The sequence below is a fragment of the Phaenicophaeus curvirostris genome, chromosome 10, assembly GCF_032191515.1.
Source record: "Phaenicophaeus curvirostris isolate KB17595 chromosome 10, BPBGC_Pcur_1.0, whole genome shotgun sequence".
In the NCBI taxonomy this organism is placed as follows: domain Eukaryota; kingdom Metazoa; phylum Chordata; class Aves; order Cuculiformes; family Cuculidae; genus Phaenicophaeus; species Phaenicophaeus curvirostris.
Genome location: NC_091401.1, coordinates 18741663 through 18759955, shown reverse-complemented (window position 1 = coordinate 18759955; position 18293 = coordinate 18741663). Strand labels below are relative to the sequence as shown.

Sequence of the window (18293 nt, the reverse complement as noted above, 5' to 3'; positions counted from 1 at the left end):
AATTAGTAAAGAAGGACTGTGATGTGCATGTGAAGCGTTGGGATTTTTCAGGGTGGATTGTCAAACAAACTTCACGTGTTTCTGAATGTGGTTTTGGAAATACTGTTTTCACATATTATACTTGTTATCCAACTAGTATGTAAGAAAAATAATGAGTTAGATTACCTCTGACTTTAAACCATGCAGTCAGCAGAATTATGTCAAGGGCAAGTGCAAATCAATCCTTGTAAAAAATTGTCACCAAAAAAAATAATAAAAACTTGGTGGTGATGGTGTTCATAAGATTTATCAGAGTAGTCTAAAATGTGCTGATTTATTGTAATATAGCGTATGCTTATAAACTGCAATTTGATTTTAGCATGGTATAAAGTAATTACAGAGTAAGTTGTGACTGTGATCATTTCTTTAACTTAATCAAATACGTTGTCTCAAAAGTTTCAAAGACATGCTGATTTCATTATGAAGTGGACAATAACTCACTTCTTTTACTAAGGGAAAAATTTGCTTATTGTATGTTCCTCTTTTAACATTTAATTCCTTTTATTGAAATGGAATACTTCTTGTTGAAATATGCCATAACCTTATGGGCCTGGGATAAATTCTTGCAATTATTTGTTCTATTAACGTTCCTGAGAGAAATGGGATATTCTGTTAATGATTGTGTTAATCAAAAAACTTTGTGTATTTCTGCCTGAGTTTATCTGATTACATTAGCAGGCATAGGAGATGAAATTGGAAACTTCTAATATAGTTTTTAAAATCCTTTGTATCTTGGAATAATTATTTCATCTGTATAATGTGATGAAGGCATTTGAATGCAGTATATAATGTTTGATGTGTTTCTAGTCTGTAATAGGTGTTATAACTTAATTTTTTGCCTTTTTAAGGTTTTTATGTGTTCTAGGCAATAGATGTTCTTTTTTAATAAAGATTTGCTGAACTATAAGATAGTTTTGTTGGGGTGGAGAAAGGGAGCTTGCTTTCTGGGTCATAAGCTTTCTTCAGTGGAGTGCTCCCTGGGCTTAGTGCAAACCACAAAGGAAGCAGTGCCCTTCCTTCAGCCAGGAGCATCCTGCCTGCAGCTTTGCAGCTGGATTCTGAGTAGCACAGGGGTGCCTGTAAAGCACTTTGGGATCCTCAAAAACCTATTGCTTACATTAATGATTTTGAAATGACTGTGCATTATTCAGCTATTGCTTTTGATGTGTGCAAAGTAACCAGGGTATTTTTTAAGATTCTATTAAGGGCCCTGAAGCATCTGAATGTAATTCGTATTCTTGTGAAGAGGAGGTTGTGAACAAGAGTTTCAGGCAGTGTCACAAACATTCTGTAAGCTTTTTGTACTGCATTTTGGACGGTTGTTCTTCATGCTTTGCTTACATAAGTGCTTGCCTACCGAAGTAGAGTAAGCATTTAGTTGTCCCTTCAGCACGTCTGTACCCTAAAAATGCTATCTGCATCTGGTACCTTTTGGCATTTGCTGGGGAGGAGGTCAGTCCTTCAGTGCCATCACCATTTTCATCCTATGGCCCATCTGGTCGCGGGTGTTGGACAGTGGTGCAAGCCCAGACCAGCCCATCTGAAGTCTCAGTTTACCTATCCAGTAGATACTGCCAAAACAATTTCCAGCCTCATTTCATATGTTTGCCAAGCTCTTGGCTCAGTGTAATCCTTCAGTGCAGGTAGGAAATCTGAGGAAAACTTTCAAGCAGTTAGCACAACTTTTCAGGGAACAGTTCCATTCAGCACTGTACTCTCCTTGAAGTCCCTAGAATGTTACTTCAGTTTGCATTCGTCATATAGTTGATTAACCTGATGCTGTATCAGAAACTTGGTCACTACCAAAGAGATGAATTTTTAAACAATTATTGGGGTAATTTCTGCAGGATTCCTTATGTTTTATTTGGATATGTTTACTATAATTACTTTTTTCCCTATTTTTATTTCCAAAAAAGCAGTTATTTTTATATCACAACTGGTAAGAAGTTATTTGATAAAAAGTGAAAGTTGAATTTTTTGTTTGATGGTATAAAATGAATAAAATTATGGACTGATATTTATATAAAGGTACAGGCATCTTGATGGGAAATAATCTAAAACTGGGTGTACTTATGTGGTTTTTTTCAGAGATTTGTTACAGTTCTCTAGAGAAGATGATGTAGACATTGCAATGAAAATTCTGGTTCAATGGAGTTCCCAAGGCCTTGAAGATGTCCAGCTGGTAAATTACTCTGTTTTGCTTGACCTACCAAGCTCCTCTTCAAACACAGTAACTCTGAAAAACAACGGTGAATGTTTTTATCCTAGTGGACAACAGTGCAACAGAGAGACCAAAACACTTCATAGCAAAGACCTCCTGCATTCGTATGCAGCATACTCTGCCAAAGGAACACTTGAGGTAATATGACCATTTCTCTCTGTCAGTTGTGGTGAAATACAGTTAGAAAACATCAGTTTTTCTTGAACTTGGCTGGTGAAGTACACGTGGTGAAATGCTGAGCTTTAAAATAAACATATTTAGGTAAAATATGATGGGCCCGGCTCAATTGAAACTTAAAAAATAGTCAGACCTGAATGCTTCATATGATTTCATTTCATTTCAAGTATCTGAGTTTATGAATTAGCATCTTGGTGTAAAATTCTGAAAGCTATGTCTAGAGATACATTTCATCCTTGATGTGTAGGTGCTACTGATTTGAGGGATTCCCGTAGTAAGGGTAGGATGAGGCTTTCTACAGCTAGACCAGTGGGAGTGCTGGGCTAATACCTGGAGCTCCTGAATTATGGTTGTGGATCTCACATGCTTCCTTCTAAGGCAACTCAGTTGACACATCTTCTCTGTTTCCTCTTGAAAACCTTTATTTGTATTTTTATCTTACTGTAGCTTTAGTTAGGAAGTATTGTCAGCAAAAAGATCCTGCCTGTTGGGAGTTGCTACTTGCCAGGTGAAATAAGATCTTGGATTATCTTGTTTTATCCTCTTTACTGTCTTCACTGTTTACTTTCTTGTATTTGCTTTCCAAATGTACTGGAGGTGCACAAAGGGGTCATAATTCCTGTTCACTTCCCTAGCTGAAATATATCTGAAATATAAAAATCACAATTTCAATGCTAACTGCATAACTGTTGTCTTTCTCCTTTTTAAAGTATTGTCTATTATACCAATGATGCAGAGGTTTTCCCATCTTGGTTTCTTTATTGTTTAAAAGATATAGGAAAACATTGCGAAAGGCTTTGGAGGATATCTCTTCCAAAATACATTTATACTTTTTTGAATATTAAAATATTTGTAGTATATTGCAGTTATTGAATTTCTAGAAGTAGCATGCAAATTTTCCCTTTGGTTGTGACTGCGTTTGCGCATAATGTTTATTGATAACAGGTAATGGACCGTGGAAATCTTTAATGAGTCAAAATGGGGAAAGTTGCATGATGCTGGCTAGTTCATTGATGGACTGTTAATATAATTTTAAATGTTGAACCTGGGTCTGGTAGCCCTGAAGGGAAGGACTTTGGAGTGCTGGTAGATAAAAACTCAACATGGGTGCTTGCAGCCCAGAAAGCCAACTGTCCTAGGCTGCATCAAAAGAAGTGTGGTGTGAGGGTGATGAGGAATGGGAACAGGTTGCACAGAGAAGCTGTGGATACCCCATCACTGGAGGTGTTCAAAGCCAGGCTGCATTAGCCTTTGAGCAACCTGATCTAGTGGAAGGTGCCCCATGGCAGTGGTGTTGGGACTAGATGACCTCAATGGTCCCTTCCAACTCAAACCATTCCATGATTCTATGAAATATGAGAGCTGGTAGAAAGTCAGATCCTTAAATTCCTCATCCTGGAGTCCACAAGCTTCAGCTTCTCTTTCTTAAAAGCATTGAAATTTTTTAGTGAAATCCATTTATTCCAGAGGAAAGAAGGGATGGAGTTCTTGTTCTTCTTTGTGAAAGAGGCTTCTCTGCATCTCCTGGTTTTGTGCACTTATGTGCCTGCTTTCTATATTGAGTCTTGTGGTTGTTATCTCCATGCAGCCACTATTCTGCGACTCTGTCAGCCTGACCACTTCAGGTTCAAGTTTACTGTTAAGAAGTGAAATGAAGTAGGGAAGGGTAGGTCATAACATGCATGATGTATTCTTTAACTTTCTTCTAGGCAAGTAGAAATCACTAATGAATAGGTTTGGCTTCTCATTTATTGTTTAGAAACTCAATATGTAATATTATTTTCTCATTGTAACTTAGTAAGAGTAAACGTAATGAGATAAAAGCACAGTAGTGGCCTTTGAGGCTTATTTCATGAAAATAAATATGCTGCTAACAAATTCATCAGATTAAAGGAAATCCAGTGTTCTGGGAAACATCATTGATGTTATTACCAGCAACATGTGTACCACGTCCAGTTACATGTCAGAGCAGTTTCATCTGTGATTGAGTTCTGCAGAAATAAGGACCATACACGCTGTGTATGCACTTATGACTAGGGAGGTACCTTGGCTTTAGCAAAACTTGAGGTTTGTACTAGAGCCAAAGAATGAGTGTCCATGCACAATTTTGTGGTCATCTTTGAGATACCTAGCACCCTCACAAAACTTTAGATACTTTCTTTTATTGTTCAGAAAGTCTATCCAGAGTATCCTTAGTTCTAGAGTTTTGCCTAAAAGCGAAATTTCCTATTTTGTTTAGGCGATGGATAACTTGATAGTGATCTAACCTCCTTGACTTTATCCTACACTAATGGAAGTAGAAAGACATTAAATGATAAGTAGCAGGTGATGGCTGTTGCTGTTTTCAGCTATCAGAGGGTGACTTGATTGCTTGCAGTGGAGCTACAAGTTGTGTTTTGCATCTCTCACAGTGGGTTGTGATTGAAAAATCATGAGGGTTTTTCTGCAAGGTATTCTTCTAACATCTACTCATAATCTGAATAATTTTCTTTCAAACATGACACATACTTAGTAGAAAATTTCTATTGTATGTCACATAATCAGGTTGAATTGCAAATATTGCTTCGATGCTGCTGCTGCATTGTATCTGATTTGTATATTTAGTTTGCTAGATGATCAAGTAAATAAAACCATTAAGTTAGCGCAGTCTGGCTACCAGCAGAGCTACAGCTCTACTTTTGTGTTGACGAGGTTATTTGTAGAATAGCAAGACTCATTTTCTTTGACCGCCTGTCATGTCCATTCATCATATGGCCATTGTATATAAGCTGTCCAATTTGTGCTTTCTGGTAACAGTCTTAACAGCATTTGTGAGTAAAAATGTGAGCATTTGTGATCTGAAATCTACTTCAAAAACCTGCTTAGTGCCATTGTGATGGATGATGCACTTTACTACTTCTCTGTAATTCATCGGGCCCTGAAAAGATGACACTGTTTACCCATCAGTGTCAGGCAGGGCATCCTACAGTTTTGGAGAGAGCTGTCTAGTTGGTTTTGAAACAGATATTGCAGCAGTTATGTAAATAATATATCGTAGACTAGGTCAGTCTAATGAAAGAATGACATATGTGAAATATATTTTTATTAAAACTTAAATATGAGCTACCTTTTGTAGTGTTTAAACCTTTTGTCTGCTTCATGAAAATAGGAAAGCCACTCTGCCCAATATAGCACATATATAAAGGGAAATTACATTGCATTAAATTTATGCTTTAAAGCAAAATGTGTTGTCAAACGGTATCAGCCAGTCTGCCAGTGAGTGTTCTGTAATGAATCGGAATGCACTGCTCCCTGACTTCACTGAACACTGTGGTCTGACAGCAGTGGCCGCGTGTGCTGTCACTTGCGGAGCACTGGAGGGATGAGCCCCAATCAGTGAGAATAGGGAACAGTGAGAGCTGAGGAGAGATGTGTGTGAACCAGAGATCCAGCATCCTACTTGCAGCACAATATTGGTATGTAGTGTCAGTGTAGCGGCATATTGTAGCCCATCTGTTAAGATGCACAATGGTGATCCCTCAAGTGCAGTAAAGTGTAAGTAAGGATACGTCTTGGCCGGAAGCACAGCAGAAGTCGGGGTGGTACTAGGTTCATCTGGGCGGTTGGTTTAAAGCAGGCCCACTAAGTACAGCAAGCATCAGGAAGAAACAATTGTTCAGTTTTGGTTTTGCAATATTTATCTGCTCTGTTCCGTGTTTCTTTAGCAACTGTAAAGAGAAAATCTTAGCAGATGTAATGGTTGGTCTTTGGGGACATTAAAGGACAGACTAATTAAAGTAAAATGAAGATTGTATTTACTTTGTATTCCTTGATTTCCTGCTGTTATATTTGTGTGATCTGAGGTTTTTCTCACCTTCCTTTCCCCTTAATTATTTTCACTCTTTGTTTTATGGAAGTGTTAAGAAACTTCTGGCAATCCTAAATCTGCTTTATTACTTTAAATAGAGATACTTAGTGTCCTATGTTATAGGGCATTGCCTCATGTTACACTATACTCCTCTGCCTCTTTAGGAATAATTGGCTGCTGAATGCACCAGATCCCTATTAGTTCCTTTGGTGTTCCTTCCTCTTTTCCTTTTTTCGTTGTGAATACTCTCAGCAAGCCTAGCAAAACATAACTTTTCTTTCCTGGACCTCATACACTGAAAGGACCCTGTTGATTCAGGAATCAGGGAAGGATGAAAAAACAGCTGGGAATGCCTATGCTGGCATGGATTTGATGGTTTCATGGACAGACATTAATCATCCCCATCTCCAAGGCAGTTCTCCCAACATCCAAGTGTGTCTCCTTTGTACTTTGATCTCTCCTCTGTCCCTGCTCCCTGACTGCTTGGACTCCTCTGCCACATCGCTTTACTTCCCTGTCATTGTCCACATTCCCTGACTGGTTCTACCCATTTCTCTGTTCAAAGTGTCTTCTGATTTTAACCATTTATACTCCAAACTCAGCCAGTGATGTTTTTGCTTAGTTTTGGATGGGCTGCAGGGAGCAGACAAGTGAGAATTCCGACTGTTTGCCTCTATCTATGATATGCAGAAGAGATTCTCTGCATCTGGTGATAGCATATTAGCCTGCTCTGGTTCATTTGTTTTGGTGACATTTTCTCAGCTAGATGAGAACGCACCACAGAGATTAATGCAACCTGAAGCAATACAAGAAGAGCAAACCCATCTGTTAAGCTCACTTAGTGATCTTCCCACAATTCTTCGATGTTGGCAAGATGGGAATAATGGGAGCAGCACTCAGATTGCTGTCAGATCATCTTTCACAAGTAGGGGAACTTGCTAACTGCAAGATACCCTGTTTTCTTATGACTGTGCTGAGATGTCTCCTCTCCCCATCTACCCCCTTCTTTCCTTGTGGTTCACTCTGCAGGAGGATGGAAGTCTTCCTCTCTTCTACTGCCTGCTCCTCTAATCCTTCCCACTCCTTGCAGGCTCCCCACTTGTGTGCCTTATGGTCCCCTCCCATCTCTGCGTGGTCTTTACAGTACTGCAGCACTGTTTCTTTAAAGTACTTGCAGCTCTCTATATTTCTAGCTCTGCACCAAAAGGTTATGAGCTCCTCTGGAGGGACAATGCATCAGGAAATCCTTGACCTGACAGCTTGCTTTCATTTGATTCTGTTTCATTGTGTTGGAAATGTGATTAGAGCACCCTTATTATCTTTTATCTTCCTTCTAGCTAATCAGTGGTAATTTCCTTAACAATATTTCTGAATTAAGATGGTGTCAGCAGGTTGGTTTTGGAAAATTTTAAGATCTTCCTAGGTTATTTTTATCCCTAGGCAAAATTTCCAAGTGAGCCGTCTGCAGCGTGCTCACTTGCACATCTTAAATTCCAAAGGCAGAGAGTGCATATAATTCAGATTAAAAAATCACAGCATCTCTCCCTAAGTCTTTCAGTCATTTTTGATGACACATTGGTGCAAAATATCAAGCTAGAGGGAATCTTCATACATGCGTACATTTAATTCTTTTAGGCATGCCAGTTTAGTTCATTATTATCTTTATTAACGTTTTCTAAAATTTCTTCTCTGAAGAGACATGTACTAGCTAAAATGAGTCCCTAGCAACTGAAATCGTGTTTGCAGATGGTTAAGGCTATAGGTTGAATAACACATACACACAAATGAGAAGACTCATGCAATTTTTGTAACATATAGATGTTTTAGAGCTTTATTTATCTTTTATTTATAGGAGAGTTTCTCAGAAACCTTTTCCACAAATAATCATAATTTAGACCACTGCTCTGCATACCAAGTAGGCACAGCAAATTTTCAAGACAATCTCACTAAGAATATGGATTTTAAAATAGCCTTGACCTTTAAACAGAAAACAACATTCAACATTAACTACAGCATAGCTGCCATTCCATTATAATTACATATAGAAAGCAGTGAAATGCAATGTGAAGGTTATATAATTTAAAACTGCAGTCAAGATTGAAGAGATGTCCTGCTGAACATCCTGTCAGTTTTTTGGCATATATCACAGATTCATTCATAAATCAAGTTGTACAGTTCCCTAAAAACTAATAGTATTTCATCATGCACGAAAGCCTGGTTAATATTGTTGCAAGATTTTTGTATTATTGAAGAGCAGGGTTTCAAAGATGCAAGTGGCTACGACTGCAAAACCCTTTACTGTTTTATAGCTGTGACTCAGTACTGTATTAATGTTTGTCTAATAAGATACCAGCAGCGACATTTTACTAATGATTTCATTAATAATAAATCTTTTCTTCGAAATGCCAAACAACCCCAAACGTGAGGTGTCTTGATATCTACAGATATATCAGATCACTGAGCACTTCCATGCCATTGCACATAATGACTAAAGGCATTTTACAGTAAGGCCTCTGTACAATGTTTGAGAGGGAGCAATGTTGAACCATAAACATTAATTATATTCCAGTTGCATGGTAAAAACTAAAGGGTGCTAACACTGAGGACTTGGGAAATGAATTTGAGTGTTTTATTCAAGTATTAGTGAACTTAATAGAATTGGTTTTTAAATCAAGGGGAATTACATAATTTTTAAACAGCATTTAATTTTGTCTGTAAGTAGTCAATGTGGGAGAATACAAGTGGAAGTAACTTAAGTAAGTGCTGTCCAATAAATATTTTTCTCTTTAATTATTTTATTGTATAGTTTAGACCTGGCAAGTCGCAATCATCTGTGCAGTTCAGTAGATATCTGGGTCGATACCTACCAGTTACTCTTCTTTCATGCCCATTTTTTGTTAGTGCTGTTTGATGCAGACCTGAATACAAAGGTAGTCCAAGTCAAGTGGAAATCTTTCTGCCAAATCATAAGGTACATTTTCCTTGGGTAATGCTGTCTTATAGGCTCCCTGTAATTTGTTTTACATCTTATTAGTAATTTTGAATCTGCCAACAACATGCCTGTGTTTTTTCTGTTTAACTTTGCAAAGGCAATATCTTCCTCAGAGGAGGAATTCCAAGCAAAAAGTGGCTTCTACTGAGAGCCGTTTGATTTGGATTTAAGCAAACTTTTTATTTTAAATTTCTGTAGTATTTTGAACGTTTAAAACTGCCTTGAGAGGATCTTGCTTACACTAAAAACAAAATAAAATTTTCCTGTAACAGAGAGACTATAAAGCAAGTATCAGCTTTTTAAAAATTTCTAGGATGGGAAAAGAGGCATAAGTAATTACCTCAACTGATACAGTGAGAAGAGTAACAAAACATTTTTGTGTTTATATAATACTCAAACCTTGTCCCTAAAACTACTTGTATAAATTCGTTGTTTAAAAAAATTGTAGTTTTATGAATAAACAATAAAGAACTAGTTAAAATATTATTCAGCTTTGTGATAGTTATCAGCTACTCTAAAGTATGATTGATTAAACTATTGCTTGTTCTCATTTTCAGTTTATTTTTGAAGGAAGAGAAACAAGTCCTAAAACCTTTTAAGAGCACTAGCAATACAAAGGCATCTGTAGGTGTAGGCAGTTTATGTCTTACCATGTCTATATATCCTGTACCTGGGAGCGAGACCATAAGATTCTGACCCAAGCAGTCCCAGGCATCAGTCAGTCATTCATGAGAATATGGATTAGAATCACTGTAGTAAAAAAACAAAGTTGAAAAAGAAAAAAAGAAAACCACCACTTTTCTGGTATACTGCACTTGATTATTTTTGAAAATAGAGAAAAAGTCTAAATAATGGTGGTGTCTCTTGCAGATTAGAGCTGGCAGCTGAAAAGAATTAGAAGTGACTATTTTAATCTGTGATGCAGTGTGGTAAATCTTATCAGTTAAAGCCTTAGCAATGCATTTTATCTTAGAAGTTATCTGTATCTACCAGTGTAACTTTTACAGTCAATATTGGACAACGTTTTGTCAAAACCTTAAAAAAATATTTCTTCTGATATAATAATATTGGCTTTTCTATGGGGTACTTTTTTTTCCCTTGTTGTTAAAGTCTTTAATATTTTGAAATGAAAATAGCATTGAAAATCCAAAACAAGTCTGAAGATTTCCTATCTGTGTTAGGACATGGTTTTATGAAGTCCAAATATAGTCTTCTGAGATGACCACTTTGAAAGAATAGAAATAAGTTCATACTAAAAAAAGAATATAAAAAAGCATACATGACAGGTTTAAAAGTAATCTAAACTAGGTGAGAATGAAGCTGCTATTATATGAATAATTTGGTGAGGATAGATTTCAACACCTTGTCTGACTTCTTTGTTGGCGAATTTTGATACAAAAGAGCAAAGAATGAACCTCTCTAGAGACTGCTTTGAGGAATGTTATAAATCTGGACACAAAGCCTTAATAGTAAGAAAGACCAAAAAGTAAAGAAGGTCTGTCTCAGTGAAAAACCTTTGAAACATATGTCTTTTAAAAGCCTTTCAGAGCAGGATGAAAAAATGCGCAGCTCTGATATAGCTGGTTGGAAAAATATATAAGAACTGAATTTTAAAAATGTAAAAAGAACAATAAAAAAGACCTGGGTATTAATCATAGGCAAGTCTATGCTTGGTATCCAGGTGCAATTGGCAGAAGTGCATTGGGTGTGTATGTGAACTGTCAAAGTGCCAGAGCTTGTTCACTGGCTGGACTAAAACATCTTGAGAAAAAGCTGTTGTTCGGAAATTCACTTTTAAGCTGGCTGGAAATACAGCACTTCTGACTGTGCACACCAGTTCCAATCCCTGGAGAGATGTTTCCATTTATAAATAATAAAAAAAATCAGTGCAAACTAAACAAAGCTGAAAATATGTTGTTCTTCCCTTTTTCAAGACTTAGACATTCCTAGTTTTTGCTGTCTCATATGCTGTCTCTTTTACTAAAAAAAAAAAAATCTTGGGTCTAACATCCTGTGTAATGAATATTAGTTACTGTGTTTATCTCATTCGTTAAGAGGGCCTTAATATAAATTAATTGTGAGATATATCAGATCTATTCTTGTAATTATTTCCAATGTTCCTGTGTTCTGCAGTTCAAAGAGAAGGTGACTAATCAATCACCATGTTGTGACTGGCCCAGGAGTAGGTGTGTGTGAGAAAGAAGTTGCTTCAAGGAATTTATCTTCCTTCTGCTGAATTATGTTACCATATAGAGTTAATCTTGTCTCCGATAAAATTCATGGCTTCACACTGATGTCTTCAAGGGGCAGACAGAGGTGAATAAGGATAGAAGAGGTCTGGCAACGGTTTCAGCAACAGGAGAGGAAAGCTGCATAAATATGCAAGAAGGCTCCTCTTGTGTTGCCATCCAGGAGAAATTTTCCTCTTACTGTAGGTCAATGTGTGCCAAGTGTGATTTTTACGTGGAGAGTATTATAGAGGATGAAGTGTTAATAGTATGAGAAGCTAGAAATTATATTACTGTCCAAAGGGTTATTGCATTATTCTCCTAATTTTTATCCCAAAAGATTGTCTCTTTGTCCATCTTGTCCTTTTACCTATAAAACACTTACATCTTAAGAGAAAACATTACAATCATGTGATGACAAAAATTAAAAATCTACATTAAGGAATTGTATCAGTATGGACAGTGTTAGACTTAAGATCTGATGGGTAAGACTGATTTTTTCAGTTCAAATCTTTCCCTCATGATCTTATTGCTGCTGTCTGAAGACCTGTAGAATTGCTCTGCCTGAAATAAACTTTCATAATTTTTCAGTTTTCTCTACAATGAAGATAATTCCTTCACAATGTATAGTGTGTGTAAAGTGAGTACAAAAAATGTAAAGACAAGTAAAGAAATATGGAGGAAACATCTTTAGTAGAAGATACAAGTAATGAGTATTTTTAATGGTGACCATTATACTCTCTTTGTCTCATCTATTGAATTTATTCTCTTGTGTTTGTTAAAATTCAGGAAGGAACCACTTGACATTGGAGGATGGACCATTAGGGAAATTTCTGATTGAATTAAAAATTATGAGAGTGCATACTGAGCTCCCTGTTTCTGGTTTCTTTTTGTTAATCATTCAACATCCTGGGCAGGAGAGATTGTAATGAGTGAAGAGGAAGAATTGAGTACAGATTTCTATAGTAACCGATAGTTCTGTAATAATGTCCCTAACTGCTTTTATTGAAAACTGTACCATAAAGCACTATTACTATGATAATACTAAGTGCTCCTCTACTGCTGTGAAAGAGGCTGACCTGGATTCTAGGTGGTGGATGATGAGGTAAGCTTTGTTCAGATCCAGCTCCAGAGCTCTGGGACGGGCTGCTGTCGTGGCAAAGATTTGCATTAAACAGTGAAACCAGTCATATGATGGCAGGTCAGATTACTCCTTCCTGACATTCCTCCTTCCTCCCAAGTGTCCAGATTCCAGAATCTCTTCAGACTTTCCCATGTGTTTCAGATAATGTGAACGTTTTTCTAACTTTTCTATTGTGATGTCATTTAGCAGGATGCCCTTTCCAAAAAAGAAGCAGTTTCTGTCCTTTGCATCTGAGTTCCTGGTTTTCTCCAGGATCTTTCATCTCAGTGGAGAGCCCAGGATCCAAGTTCACAAATTGTCCATGAAGTTTCTGCCAACACTTAACAGACGTGAGTGCTCAAAATGTCTGTGAAATTTGGCACAGTTCAGGAAATCCTTTACCCTAACCTTTGGATAGACTTAGGATAAAGGTGAGGTACTAATTATGCTGCAGCAAGGATACCTGGGAAGAAGCTATGCTAAACTCCCATTTAATCCTTGCTGTTATTAATTAAAATAAAACATTTTATAAATGAAGGTTAGCTTTTCCTGAAAGAAAAGATATATGGTGTTCCCATATAAAAACCTTTAGGTAACTAAACAGTGCAGAACACAGTATCACATTTAGTGACCAAGTGGCAATTCTGAAATGTTGAGTGCATTTTAAAAACAAAATTTGAAAGCCTGAAAAAAAGGAAGATCTCTATTTTCTTCCTTTATTATGTATGACACCAGAATCACATGCTACATCTCTCTTGTTAGATCAGTCTGCTTTCCAAAATATTAAGTGATTGAAAAATGTAAATATATACTTGTATAATCACTTACAGCTGCACTGTTCTCACATACGACCATCCTTATATTTGTCTTGGTCAATTTGGGCCAGTTGAATTTGTTATCATTCCAATATATCCCATGTTTTCATTGAAGTCCTTTTCTGTCGTCTGTATGTATTTGCAGTTTTAGAACATGTTTTTCCCAGTTGTGGTTCTACAGATGTAATTTAGAGACCTATACATCTGTTTAATGGCTCAAAACAACAACATTTGTGTGAAAGAGGAAAGGTGTAATTTTCCTTTTCACAACTGCAGGTTTGCTTCTCCAGGTTTAATGAAATGCTGCTTTAACACTCAAATTTGTGTTTACAACACTATGTGGTTGGGCATCTCTCTGATTATGTTCAAGTACATGATGTTTGGCCAAGCAATAGCTCGAAGTACTCTGTGAAAGAGCATTATACTCTGGAAAATAGAGTTCTCACTGACATTGCTGAAAGTTCAAGTATTCTCTTGATGCAGTGGATGTCCTCCACTTGTACATACACGTGATTATGTGCAGCTTTGAGGTAGATGTCTACTATATCTCTACGCATCTGCGTACTCGCAGTAGCAACATGTATGCATTGTATAATAAGTGTGCATGGAAATATAGCTACCATATATATATTTCAGTATACAATGAGTGCATTACTTTGAGAGTTGATTTTGAAGCAGGCTTCTCATCCTATGAAAACTGTGTTGTTTCAAAATGTGTTCCAAATCACGGCAAAAAAAATGAAAACCTGAAAATTATAAGGCTGTTTTCTAGATATTTTTGTTTTGACACAGCCAGACTAACTCTTAAAATTAAACAATTGAACAAATCTGAAACAGTACTGTCCAGGAAATTAAAATAACAAATGTACTATAGTCACAGAGTGAAGTATTTAAATATTACTTAGATTCAAAAGCACTTCCATGTAATATGTCGCTGCAGTTGGCACACATATTCCGTCTTTGATAGACGATATTTGTATTCACAGGACATTCTTCTTATGACCTACTATTTCAGACAGGAGATTACTTCTCTGGTTTTGTAGGTGTGAATTCAAGTTTCATTGTTTTTCATGTTGAGCCTATGAAGGGGTGAAGGGGAGTGTGCCTGGTGCCATTTAGTTGCCTCTCCTGCCCGCTTTAGATGGATCCATCCCTTCAGTAGGTACCTAGCTGGCAGTTTCTGCTGCGACCTGCAGAACCTATTTGTTTATAAAGCATTTCTAACCACCTTCTGTAAGGTGCAAGACTTTATGGTTGCAGCTACTATAGGAGGGAGTACCTGATTTTTATTGAAACATAGAATAATATAATATAATATAATATAATTAATATAATATAATAGGCATTGAAGGAGGACAGTCTACAGCCTTTGGATGTTTTGCTTTCACTCTTTCTGTTTCAGAGTAACCAATAAAACCTCCAGCTCACTGCAGTCTGGCCTTGAGAGTTTGTGGAGTTCTGACATAATAAGACTGGATTCTGACATAAAGCCATTTCATTGAAAAAAATTATACCCAACTTTAAATCACACCATTATAATTAACTGTGTACTTACGTAGCTTATGATTTTTTTTAAGATGCCATATTACAGCTGAACAATTCTGTTTTGTTTGGTTTACCCTTAGTCTGTGTAATTTGTAAATGTATATTTGCATGAATAATTACCTCTGAATAAGCTAAACCAAATAGGCTGGCGAGTACAGATTATTTTTCTGCTTAGGAAAGTGTGATCAATGTGACTTTATGCTTTAGAGACTAATGCTGCTAAATATCTTTGTGGTAAACTATTATAAATAGGAAGATATAAATAGTATTAAACATATATAAGAAAGAATAGTTAGAATTTAAAATTTTGTCACTAGTGAGCTTTGTGAGATGACAAATAATCAGCATCGCTTAATGGAAGTTTAAAATAATAAATTTTCTGACAGGATTTTAGACTTCAAATGACATTGTGTCCTGTCCAGTGTTTTATAATCAAAACAACTTTCATAGGGACTTTAAAGTGAATAAATATCAATTTAGTATGACTGAAAATAAGAATATGTTATTTCAGAACACTTGAAAAACTAGAGCTGGATTTCAGTCTTTGTAGAAAAGAGAAAAAACCCTAGATTTCTTGGTTGGATATCTCACTGGATATCATGAAGTAAGAATCTATACTAAAGCATTGGCTTGCTTTCTACTTAAGGGAAACTGGAAGAATGTGATTGGGGACAGAGGGTGGGGGGCAGAAGAATGAATGAATGAATTAAAAGGAAGAAAAATAAAGTTGAAAATGGCTATAAAGGGAGGAGTCGACAGGATGAGTGTTGTCAACAGGGAACTGAGCAATGTCAGCTCACATTTATCTGGGTCTTTGTAACCATAAAACACAGAAAAGGTTCTTTTCTGTAGGCTATAAAAAGGCTTCAATCTTAATTCAGTCTCCCTGGGAGTTTGTAGGAAAAAAACAAAAAACCTGATATAAGCTGTAAAAAGTAAGCAAGCTAACACGTTAAACCGCAGTTTCTTTCTAAAAATGATACTGAGATAGCAAAAGCAACCTGCAGGAGAAGCTTCAGAGGGGCCCTGCCTTGCTTGGAGCTGTGTTAGCTGGACAGATAGGACAAGGAAGAATAGAGTGCGTGTGAAATGTGTCTGCAAGACCAAACTCGATCAACCTTAAGGTTAAAGGACATCTTGTTTTATTTCCTGTTTTGGTACAAGTTACACTTTTAGCTGCCATTGTAAGGTAGTATGCAATTTTATGTAATAAAAACTAGACACAAAGAATCCTTTTTTGACTGTAAGGTGACACTATGAGTCATATTGAATTACTCTGGAATTTTATTCTATGTGTAGAACTATTGAAGTTAAAAAAGAAAACTTCTATAGAGCAAGGTGCCAGCAAACATAAAGAAAAAATGTCATGTATCTGTTTATAGAATAGTAAATATTTGTACATAAAAACAACTAGTCATTTAATGACTTCACACACGTATCTTACTATGTGCAACAGTATTGAAGTTCTGTGATTTTAAACCTGCCCAGATGATGTTGGTCAGGTGCATCACTTAATATTGTAACAGAGCAAAATTGGCTTCAATTAATCGCAACAGGTAATGATTTGCTCTTTTTGGCTCAGACAACATGTTCAGATTCATATCGTACAAATCATCTCATTTTGGCTGGCCTGAGACAGTTGCTTGGAAATACAGTAGGTTAATATTTTTTGAGGCTTAAGGTTGTTGTTCTTGTTCCAGTTTTCCAGTAAGACAGAAAAGAATCTTAAGGATGGGGAATCATTTGCTACCAGACAGAGTTACCAGAAACAGAGCCTGGCTAAGTGGTGTCCAAATTTGGCCAGGAAGGCAGGGGAATTCACTTTCAAATATATAGTTTAATCGTTCACAGGATATCAACAGAGGTTTGTTGGTGTAATTACGCCAAATTTATCTAAAAGGTTTCTCAGGTAGTTTGGGAATGGCCAAGTGTCATAGGACACACAGAACATTGTAAGTAATACTTGCTACCAGAAGACGGCATGCTTGGCTTTTCACGCCCTATACCAAATTGTTCATAAAGAAAACAAAACAGAATGGAAAGTTCTCCAGGGGATTTCAAAAGTAGTGTTATTTGGAAATTATTGTAAACAATAGATTATAGTGTTTGCACAAAAACTGAGTTCTAAAATGAATTGTGCTTTTATAGCAAAGGCGACACTAAAAAAACCACATTCTTTCATATGAAAAAAACCCTGAGAACTCTCTTTTGAAAATAGCTCTCAAGTTCATTCCTGTTTTGTCTGTCTTGTGTCTGACTTGTCTTTATTTTACTAAATGTTGAATTTTACCCTTGCTCATGCAAGATATTTTCCTTTTCTGATAATGCTGGGACTTCTGACATAAAACAAAGTAAAACTTATTGCACTTGGACTTGCGTTCAGCAGACTAACCATGAAGGAACAAATTGACTGATCATACTCATACCAAGTGCCATTAGTATAGAAGAAACCAGTAGACAGGCACGTTGTTTTCTTTGCTCAGTCTTCAGCACTTCGAGTGAGCTAGAGATGGTATCAGATGCAGAAAGCCCCACAAGCATAGAAGGTCCCTCTCTGTCCCTCTTTTTGTCTGGAACCGAGTAAAGGACAAAGTTTGAAAGATGAATTTGAATATTAATATTTCTGTAGAAAAGCAGTAATTACATAAACGATGGCTGTGAGTATTTATTCTGTCTCTTGCATGTTCAATAGGACAATGAAGGAAGCTTGGGTGGCAGCAATCACAGGGAGATAGTTGTGATTCACTGATCATCAGAGGAATGCTTTTGGCTGAACTGGGAGCAGCAGCTCCTGTCGGAAAGTGTTAGAGTTTACACCAACGTATTATTTGGCATACTTAAGCACAGCTTCATTTTGTCCCATTTTCTTTTTTCATTTTCTCTAATTTTAGAGCAGAGCTAGTTTTATGTTTGCAGCTTTCTTTGCATTTGTTGATGTCCAGCTTTGATCCACAGCCAGCTCGAGTTTACTTTTATGCTCTGCTGAGTGCTGCCTTCAGCCTCAATTTCAGAGCTGTGCAAATAAATTATAGTGAAGTATTTAATTAAAAGTTAGCCTCCTGTCCTACTGTCTTCTCAGATACAATTTGCAAATAGATTTTGGAGTTTTTCTTTGGGCAGAATGGCTAGTTGGGGATTGTTTACTTGTGACTGATCATGCATTGGATGTTTCTGTTACCTTTATTGTGTGAAAAACCTGAAAAAAGTAGCTGAACATTGAGGGACAAATAAAGGGCATTGATTTCAATGAAAGAGGGGGATGAGCGGTTACAGAATTGAGGTATTGATATATGTCTTTTGGAGAAA

General features: G+C 36.7%; 1 protein-coding gene across 4 annotated transcripts in view; it reads left to right on the top strand.

The window, feature by feature from the left end:
• The window catches only part of NAALADL2 (N-acetylated alpha-linked acidic dipeptidase like 2), a 416888-nt gene that overhangs the window by 214652 nt on the left and 183943 nt on the right, over nucleotides 1-18293 (top strand). For all 4 annotated transcript variants that reach the window (XM_069864505.1, XM_069864506.1, XM_069864504.1 and 1 more), the window contains exon 3: nucleotides 2128-2398. In XM_069864505.1, the coding sequence (XP_069720606.1) occupies nucleotides 2128-2398 (271 nt within the window). The remainder of the gene's footprint in view (nucleotides 1-2127; nucleotides 2399-18293) is intronic.